We start from the raw sequence: 9,199 nt of genomic DNA, 5'->3' as shown, positions 1-9,199 counted from the left end.
CTGGATATTGCTGGACAGGCATAAGAGAGACCCTGCTTCAGCAGGGCAGAAGATGGGAACTGAGTCCCTTTACCTACCCACTATAGCACATGAACACCCCCTCCCCTGACACACGCACAGATGAGAATAAAAAATTTTAAAGTAGACTTAGAATGTTTGATGTATCCCCTTGTTTTACAGATGAGAAATCTGAGGCCCAGAGAGGTCAAGACCATTCAGCAAGCTAGGGTAGGAGCCAGAACTCCCATCCAGGCCTCTGGGCTCCCAGTGTTATGTGCTCTTCCACAACACCCAGTACAAGCCATTCAGTCAACAGGTATATGTGCTGCTCAGGTTCTGACCACTTAGAGTGGACTGGAGAGAAACAAAGCTGTGATCTTCATCATCAGGGCAGCCAGATGTTCCCTAGCTACCAGCACCTCAACTACTGCTGCTTGCAGAAGCACTGGGCCTGGAATGGGAGGGAAGGAACTTGTGTTTATCAAGCAGTTACTATATGCCAGTCCCGATGCTAAGCTCTTTCCACATGGCCATTCATGCCGTCCCTGCAGTCTTCTTCTATAGAAGGCTGGGGTTCTAAGAAATCTACTAGGGGACCAAAGGTCACACATCTGATGTGTGTCAGCCGTGATCCACACAAGGTCAGTCCGACTCCACAGTAACTTGAGCTTCTGGGGGATGAAGTACCTTGCCCAGTTCTGATCTTACAGATCAGAAAACCAACGTTACAGCCGTAGTGTGCGAGTACAGCCAGTGCAGAGCTTGGTAAATAGCAGGGGTTCAGTAAGTGTTCCTTAAAACCTGAATCTCTTGCTAGTCCATCTGACCTGAACCTTTCTCTTGAAAGCATGAAGCCATGGGTGTGGGCAAATCGACAGGCATTCCTGTTGGCTCTGGTCCCAGACCTGCTCCCTACTGCCTACTCGCACACAGAAAGCCCTGCCCTAAGCCTATCGGTTATAATCCCACTCTGCCTCACTTAGGCCAGCTCAGCCAACAAGTCTTTGAACTTTCCTTACTAGCCAGTCACATCTTACCAAGCTTCAGTCCCTAGTGTACGTTAAGGAAATTGGATGAGTTGCCCTCAGTGGTTGTACTGAAGGAAGCTTTGCGTCTCCTGGGATTGGCAACATGAAGCAACCTTCTTCTACACTTCTTTAATATGGAGATTTTGATGCACTGTATCGTTCATGCTGGGAATGAACACAGTCTTCATCCAACTCTGGGCTTCGGAGTGTTTTGTTGTTGTTTTCCTTTTCTCTCCTCATGAAGACTGTCATGTTATGGACCTCTACCTCTGCTTTCTGGGAGAAGGTAGTCCTAGTCAAACATGTGTCCTGTGATACGCTGTCTAGTCATTCATCTGTGGTAAACATGGAGGTGTTCGAGGTCTGTTGTCTGTTCTCCAATGCCTGTTGTCAGCATTGTACATTGTTCAGTGAACTCTGCCCCTTCCCAGCGCATGCTTTCTCATCACCACTAAAGCTTGGTGTACCATCTGTGGCGATACTCTGTTTCATCACTCTGGGACTCAGTCTTTATGCAAGGCACAGCTGCGGAGCCCATAGGCTCGCAGGCCCTGGGGTGGGTAACGGTTTTTTGTATGTAGTGATAGATTAGGGTTGAGCAAGATCAAAGATAGATAGATAAGACTGTATTTTGTATGGTCCTGGGTTTACAGTTCATGATCACCAGTTAGCAAAAACAGAGTGGTAGGAAGGATGAGCTCTAATACCCTGGGAACTGTGGGTGTCACCTCAAGTGTCTGCAGCCCCACTGACACCCCTTGTATGTTGTTCAGACAGAGGCAAGAGGACATAGTATGTCTTACTCCCCAGACATACTGCTACAGATGAGTTGGACCAAGGCACTGGAGCGATTTTCCCTGAATGAGGTGTTTTCTTTCTTCCCAGGCTCTTCCTCTATCTTCTCATTCATCTTCTCTCCGCCCTCCTAAAGTGTCTGTTCAGTGGCAGTGGGGCAGGATGATGGCGACACATGCAGAAACTGCTGTGTTTGTTCATGTGGCCTTGGGGCCCTGCTAGGGCTTTGCTTTGTCTTTCTGTCTGTGGCACTCTGATGACAGCTTTTGGTTTACTGGAAGCTAGTTTGGGGGCCTCCAGGCCAATGTGTACCAGACACATTGAATGGTATCTGAAAGTGCATGGCAGGGAAAAGGTGAGCTTGTGAGTGCTGATGATAGCGGGCATGAAGTATGGAAGCTGACCCAGGTCTGGGTCTTGACTAAAATACTTGGCCAGCTAACCCAGGGCGTGGCAGGGTACACCTGTTGACAGCACTGACTTTGAGAAGACTGTGACTGTGCCAAAGGCACAGGTGCAACACTTTGAATTTCAGACTCACCGCCCCTAGACTGATCCGTGATTTTCCTCTCTGTCTCCATTCCTTTTAGCTTTAACGTCTCCTAAACCGAACTTGATGGGTCTGCCCAGCACAACAGTTCCTTCCCCTGGCCTCCCCACATCTGGATTACCAAATAAACCGTCCTCAGCCTCGCTGAGCTCCCCGACCCCAGCACAAGCCACCATGGCGATGGCCCCTCAGCAGCCCCCACCACCCCAGCAGCCGCAGCCACAGGTGCAGCAGCAGCAGCAGCCTCCACCACCCGCAGCCCAGCCGATACCTACGCCACAGCTCCCCCTGCAACAGCAACGCAAGGACAAAGACGGTGAGAAAGGAAAGGAGAAGGAAAAGGCACACAAAGGGAAAGGGGAACCCCTACCTGTCCCCAAGAAGGAGAAAGGAGAGGCCCCGACAGCCGCCACAGCCACCATCTCAGCCCCACTGCCCGCCATGGAGTACGCAGTGGACCCTGCTCAGCTGCAGGCCCTGCAGGCGGCCTTGACTTCAGACCCCACAGCATTGCTCACGAGCCAGTTCCTTCCTTACTTCGTACCAGGCTTTTCTCCTTATTATGCCCCCCAGATCCCTGGCGCCCTGCAGAGCGGGTACCTGCAGCCTATGTATGGCATGGAAGGCCTGTTCCCCTACAGCCCTGCCCTGTCGCAGGCCCTGATGGGGTTGTCTCCAGGCTCCCTACTGCAGCAGTACCAGCAATACCAGCAGAGTCTGCAGGAGGCCATTCAGCAGCAGCAACAGCAGCAGCAGCGGCAACTACAGCAGCAGCAGCAGCAGCAACAGCAGCAGCAGCAACAACAAAAAGTGCAGCAGCAGCAGCAGCCCAAAGCAAGCCAAACCCCAGTCCCCCAGGGGGCTGCCTCCCCAGACAAAGACCCTGCCAAAGAATCCCCCAAACCAGAAGAGCAGAAAAACGTCCCCCGTGAGGTGTCCCCCCTCCTGCCGAAACCCCTGAAGAGCCAGAAGCAGAAAGCAAAAGTGCGGACTCCCTCTGTGACCCCTTCATTGTTCCAAAGGTGCAGTACAAGTTGGTCTGCCGCAAGTGCCAGGCGGGCTTCGGCGACGAGGAGGCGGCAAGGAGCCACCTGAAGTCCCTCTGCTTCTTCGGCCAGTCTGTGGTGAACCTGCAAGAGATGGTGCTTCATGTCCCCACCAGCAGCGGTGGCGGAGGCGGCGGTGGCGGCGGAGGCTCATACCACTGCCTGGCGTGCGAGAGCGCGCTCTGCGGGGAGGAAGCGCTGAGTCAGCATCTCGAGTCGGCCTTGCACAAACACAGAACAATCACGAGAGCAGCAAGAAACGCCAAAGAGCACCCTAGTTTATTACCTCACTCTGCCTGCTTCCCCGATCCTAGCACCGCATCTACCTCGCAGTCTGCCGCTCACTCAAACGACAGCCCCCCTCCCCCGTCGGCCGCCCCGTCCTCGTCCTCCGCTTCCCCCCACGCCTCCAGGAAGTCTTGGCCGCCAGTGGGCTCCCGGGCTTCGGCCGCGAAGCCCCCTTCTTTTCCTCCTCTCTCCTCATCTTCAACGGTTACCTCAAGTTCATGCAGCACCTCAGGGGTTCAGCCCTCGATGCCAACAGACGACTATTCGGAGGAGTCTGACACGGATCTCAGCCAAAAGTCCGACGGACCGGCGAGCCCGGTGGAGGGTCCCAAAGACCCCAGCTGCCCCAAGGACAGTGGTCTGACCAGTGTAGGAACGGACACCTTCAGATTGTAAGCTTTGAAGATGAACAATTACAAATGAGTTTAAATAAAAAATAAATAACAAACCAATTTCAAAAATAGACTAACTGCAATTCCAAAGCTTCTAACCAAAAAAACAAAAAAACAAAAAATAAAAAAAGGAAAAAAAAAGAAAAAGCGTGGGTTGTTTTCCCATATACCTATCTATGCCGGTGATTTTACATCCTTGTCTTTTTTTTTTCTTTTAATATTAAAAAAAGAAAACACAAACCCTAACCCTGTTACATTGTGTCCTTTTAAAGGTACTATTGGTCTGGGGAACTGAAGTCCGCAGGGCCTGCCTATTGTCGTTGGAGCTTAAACCCCTTGTATATTTGCCCCTTTTGAGAACTGCCCCACCTTGATAGCACAGAGGAGCCCGGCATGCACTGTATGGGAAAGCACTCCACCTTGTTGCAGTTTTAAATTTCTTGCTATCTTAGCATTCAGATACCAATGGCTTGCTAAAAGAAAAAAAAAAAAAGAAATGTAATGTCTTTTTATTCTCAGGTCAATCGCTCCCACTTCGTTCTGTTTTCAGAATCGTTGTTTTATATGGTTTTTTCTTTCTTTCCAGAAAAGATTTTGTTTTGTTTTGTTAATTTAAAAATGGGCAGAAAGTATTCAAGGAAAACAATGTGAACTGCTTTAGCTTTCTGGGGATTTTCAAGAATAGCTTTTTCTGCTGAAGCCAGTTTCAAGGGGAAAAGCTTAAGCACTCCCACCTTCAGAGAAAAAAAAAACCCACACACAGAGTGTTGAGGACTTGTAGCTTAAAAAAAAATGAGTTTTAAAAACTGACTTTCTGTATTTATGGTAGGTATGACCATTTTTGGTGTTGAGTAGATTGCTGCATTGGAAATGAGCTGAAGCAGTATGGTAGACTTAAACCCCTTGTGCATTTAGCTTTTGTGTGGTCCAGCGACAGCTCCTCATTTGATGTCTTGTTCATCCCTAGTGGATAGATTGCAATCTGTTGCTTCACCTAAGCTTCTCTTCCCTTTGTCCCTTAATTCCACTTTGTCTCCCCTGCTCCAGCTCCCACCCTCTCATCTCCCACTGAAAGTGGCTGCCTTCAGTTCTTGGAGGGCTGCTGCAGGATTATTTTATAAACTAAACCTCAAGAGAGTATTTCAGAGGACTCCAGGGATCATCAGAGTCCTCACACATTATTTTTGGTTGGGGAGTTGAGACTTTTGAAAGGCATTTAATTCTAGTTACCTGTGTCTGGTAGCCCTGAGCATTTTTTTTAAAATCCTGTCTTTGCTTTTTCTTTGCGCCCCCCCCCCCTTACTTGATCTGTGGACACTTCAAATATTCTTTTCTTGAACTAAAACACTCATTTCAGCTTGTGTAATTGGGGCTGTGTGCTTTTCTTTCTAAGAAGTTTTTGGCTAGTGATTTGGTTTTGGTTTTTGTGTTTGTGTCTTTTCTTTCCTCTCTCAGAAAAAGAAATTTCATGCTTTAAAAAAAAAATCCAAAGACACACCCTTTCACTGCTGATGCAGAAAAAGGGGAAAGGGTTCTTGTTACTTGAGAATTTGTTTCTGATTTAAACCAACAAGACTTAGTTTAATAAAAGAAAGAAAGAGTAACACAAAAGAGTTCCCAAGTCGTTGTGTGCTCCCTCTGCAAGCAGAGAGGCAGCTGTTAATGACAATTCCAGATACCAAAAGACACATTTTTTTTTTTTACTTCAAAGTTTTGTCCTTGTGTTAGGCAGTCTGAGAGGCGAGTGATCCAGAGTGCAGCCAACAAAGACAGATAGCAATGTACAGAGAGCAAAAAAGGGAACTCGTGTACTAGGCACTTGTGTTCCTGTTAATACCCATATTCCTGTAACACAACACAATGCAACACACACCCATCTTCATCTTGAAACGGTCTGAACTTTGAAAGGAAAACTTTGTGCTGCTAAAACATAAGTTTTGAAGACAAATAGACGCTTTGCTGTTTCAGTTTCATAACCAAACACCAACAGACATAATCTCCCTCACTCCCCAAAGTGTGAAGTCCTTCTCCCTCCCTCTCCTCCTTATGTTTCAAAGGGAACTTTGAAGACTGTGAATCCAGGTTCCGTTGGCCACCTTCCAGGCTTCTTCCCCAGTGCGGAGGCCATTCATCGACTTTGCAAAAGACTGGAGCATTCCAAGATCTGAAATCTTTCTCTTTTTTTTCTTTCCTTTCTTAGCCGGGACTATTTTTATGAATTTGTTTTTAGTTAAAGAAAGAGTAGATCCTAAACTGTTGTACATATTTCTAAGTAGGCTGATGCACAGTGCAAATTCCTTTTTAATTTTTTAAAAGTAGAAATACTAAAAGAGTACCATCTTAACTATTCATATCAGTATCCAGTTATAGCATAAGGTGTCAAAAAACAAGTACGCAAAACACTTACTGTTTTAAATAGCTATTTCCTTTTAACAAGAATTGTATTTCTCCCTGTGTTTTGAGATGAACACTTTTAAATTTTAAAGTTGTACAGTTTTTTTTGTTTCCCATTATTTTATCTTGTTTGTAACTCTATGAAATATATATATATATATATTTTTTGCCATTTAACTGTTGTATGTTACTGTGTCTGTATCTATAGAAAAATGTTTGTTTTTGGTTCTCTGTGTGATACCAATTAACAGTTTAACACTAGCTTTACCTGTCATTCTGCTAGGTCTTCTTGAAAACCGTTTTTTAAGATGATATTGCTTGGTAATAGTGCAATTTCTGTCCCCCCCACCCCCAACCTGAAGTTCCTTTGTAACTCTGACAGCCCTTCCCCAATGGTTTTGTTTGTTCTATTTTGAGCTACTATCACCCTCCCTCTGGAAGGCAGAGTGACTGTCAGTGTTTCACTGTGCCACACCTTGACCCGTGGGTGTGTTTGGCAGCCGTAAGGTGGCTAGAATGGCTAAGTGGGTTCCTCCCCACCAGTGTCCCTCAGAGGAGATCTGTAGGAGTCTCAGCCTGCAGTGGGCTACACACTGAAGGCTTTCTTCCACAGCTGCACCACCCACACGCATGGCCATCAAAGGAGACATCCTCAGCACTCACCCAGAAATAGCAAAGCAGCCAGCGATGGTGCAAATCAGAAAGGCAGACAAGAGCTGGTCACGGATCTGTGGGCTAGCAGCCACAGCGGCTGTGATCTGTAGCACAACAAAGCATACATTTCCTACAGTGCTGGGCTGTTTAGATGATCCCACTTAGGACTTTACTCCTGTCTGCTGTTGGAGCGGGGGAGCTGAGTAGACCATCTCAACTCAACTTTTAAAATTAGTTCCTAACTTCTATTGGCACTTAGGGTTTTGGGTTTTTGTTTTGTTTTGTTTTTTATTAGTTGTTGGGAGGAATCCCCCCCCTTCGCTCCTTCCTGATGTGGCTTGGTGCTAGACACTGTTTGACGTTCTGCACCAGGATACCTGTCCTTTCTCTGCCCCTCCCGTAAGAAGGAAAACACACACTTCCACACAAACACATACATACACACACACTGCATCTAGGAAGTTGGTTTTTGTTTGTTTGTTTGTTTGTTTTTTTAATTAAAAGCTATTTAAAAAGATGAATGTGGCCAAAGTTTTACACAACTGAAAATAAAGTAAGGCAGGCGGCACATGTTGAACCCTGAGTTATCAGGCGTGGCAGGAAGTTGCAGGAGACAGAGGCAGTGACCCAAGCCAGTGCACTTGATGTTCGTGGACATATATTTTTTTTAAATAATAAATTAAATTAAAACATTTTAAATAGAAGCATAAAATTGAGTTGGTTGGTTGTTGGCGCTGAGATACTGCCCACTGTGAAACAAAGCTTTGACTAGTTTTTTGTTTTGTTTACTTTCTTCAGGGGGAAGGGGGGCAAGTTTGGGTAGGAAAGAAAGCATAAATGAACGTGACCCTGAGGTAAAGAGGTATATGAACAGCCTTTGCAATGTACAAAAAAAAAAAAACACAACAAAAAAACAAAAAAACAAACAAAAACAACAAAAACAAAAAAAATAGAGCAAGTGAAACCAAAAATGATGTTCTTGGTGTTTTTCTATAATGTAGTCTTGTTAGCTTTTTTGTTACTGTAACAATGCTGATCTCGAACTGTACCAAAACACATGGAGACTAACAGAACCACAAAGGAACTCTCCAACTGAAAAAGAAACTTGTCACAAAACTTTGTTGTCATAGTTAAGTTGATTGTAGATGGTAATTGAATATACTCCTTTGAAAATATTTCATCAAGTATGTTTCCTGCTCATTGTGATACATTAAAAAATATGAGCAAAAGTTCTTGTCTGTTACCAGATTTTTGTGCATGTACGGGAGCATACATGAAAGAGATGCCCACAGCTGGGGAAGTATAAATTTCATCAATGTCTTAAGGCTGGCTGTGTGTGCCAGGTGTACTTATCCCAAGGTGAATGAGAAGGTACACAAACCACAATTACTCTTTGGTGTCTTTGTACTGGTGTGTGTGTTTGGGCCAGAAGACTAGCTTATTGGACTGCCCAGAATAAGCCTGATGCCTTGGAGAGTTCCTGATCCAGAGAGTCCCAGTAGTTAACTATTTTTTTAACTCAAACATTCCTACAAAAATTTGAGACACCCAGTGCAACCTCAAGTGATGAAATTTTGCCAATGGTCAGGAGAGAGGTAGATTCAGCTGGTCTGAAGTGGGAGTTAGATCTAGTGTTTATGACAGAAGGAAGCAAGTGGTAAGCTCAACTGAGTGGATGGCAGTTTCCTTGTCCTAGAACTTACCCAGCTTCTGGGAAAAGGATCCGAGGCAGAAGTACACAAGTGTGGCAGCTTCGGTAATGCCTCCATGCAAGGGACTAAGACATAGCAGAAGTGCCTGGTGGAAACCTTCATTTTACAGTCCATTGATGAGCACATCTATGATGGGCCCAGAGGCCTTCAATTCATCTCCAATTTATTAGGCATAGCTAATAATTTAGAGAACACTAGCAGCCAGACTTGGGTGCCATTGCAAGCTGGTTATGTATGCCCTTGCAAGGACTGCATTATCAACCACTGACCAACAGGAACCTTCTCTTCCAAGATGTTAAGCTAAGGAAACCCCTTCTGTTGGCCCAGACAGCTACTGTCA

General features: G+C 45.9%; 1 protein-coding gene across 1 annotated transcript in view; it reads left to right on the top strand.

Moving 5' to 3' along the window:
- Zfhx3 (zinc finger homeobox 3) overlaps nt 1-8,376 on the top strand; it is a 240,187-nt gene extending 231,811 nt beyond the window's left edge. Inside the window, 2 exon segments of the mRNA XM_040737179.1 lie at nt 2,414-3,325; nt 3,328-8,376. Coding sequence (XP_040593113.1) covers nt 2,414-3,325; nt 3,328-4,103 — 1,688 coding nt within the window. The 3' untranslated portion in view covers nt 4,104-8,376.
- Nucleotides 8,377-9,199: the final 823 nt, after the last annotated feature.

The sequence above is a fragment of the Mesocricetus auratus genome, unplaced genomic scaffold (genome assembly GCF_017639785.1).
Source record: "Mesocricetus auratus isolate SY011 unplaced genomic scaffold, BCM_Maur_2.0 Super-Scaffold_6723, whole genome shotgun sequence".
Taxonomy (NCBI): Eukaryota; Metazoa; Chordata; class Mammalia; order Rodentia; family Cricetidae; genus Mesocricetus; species Mesocricetus auratus.
Note: the sequence above shows the minus strand (reverse complement) of the source record. Positions and strands in the feature narration are given on the sequence as shown.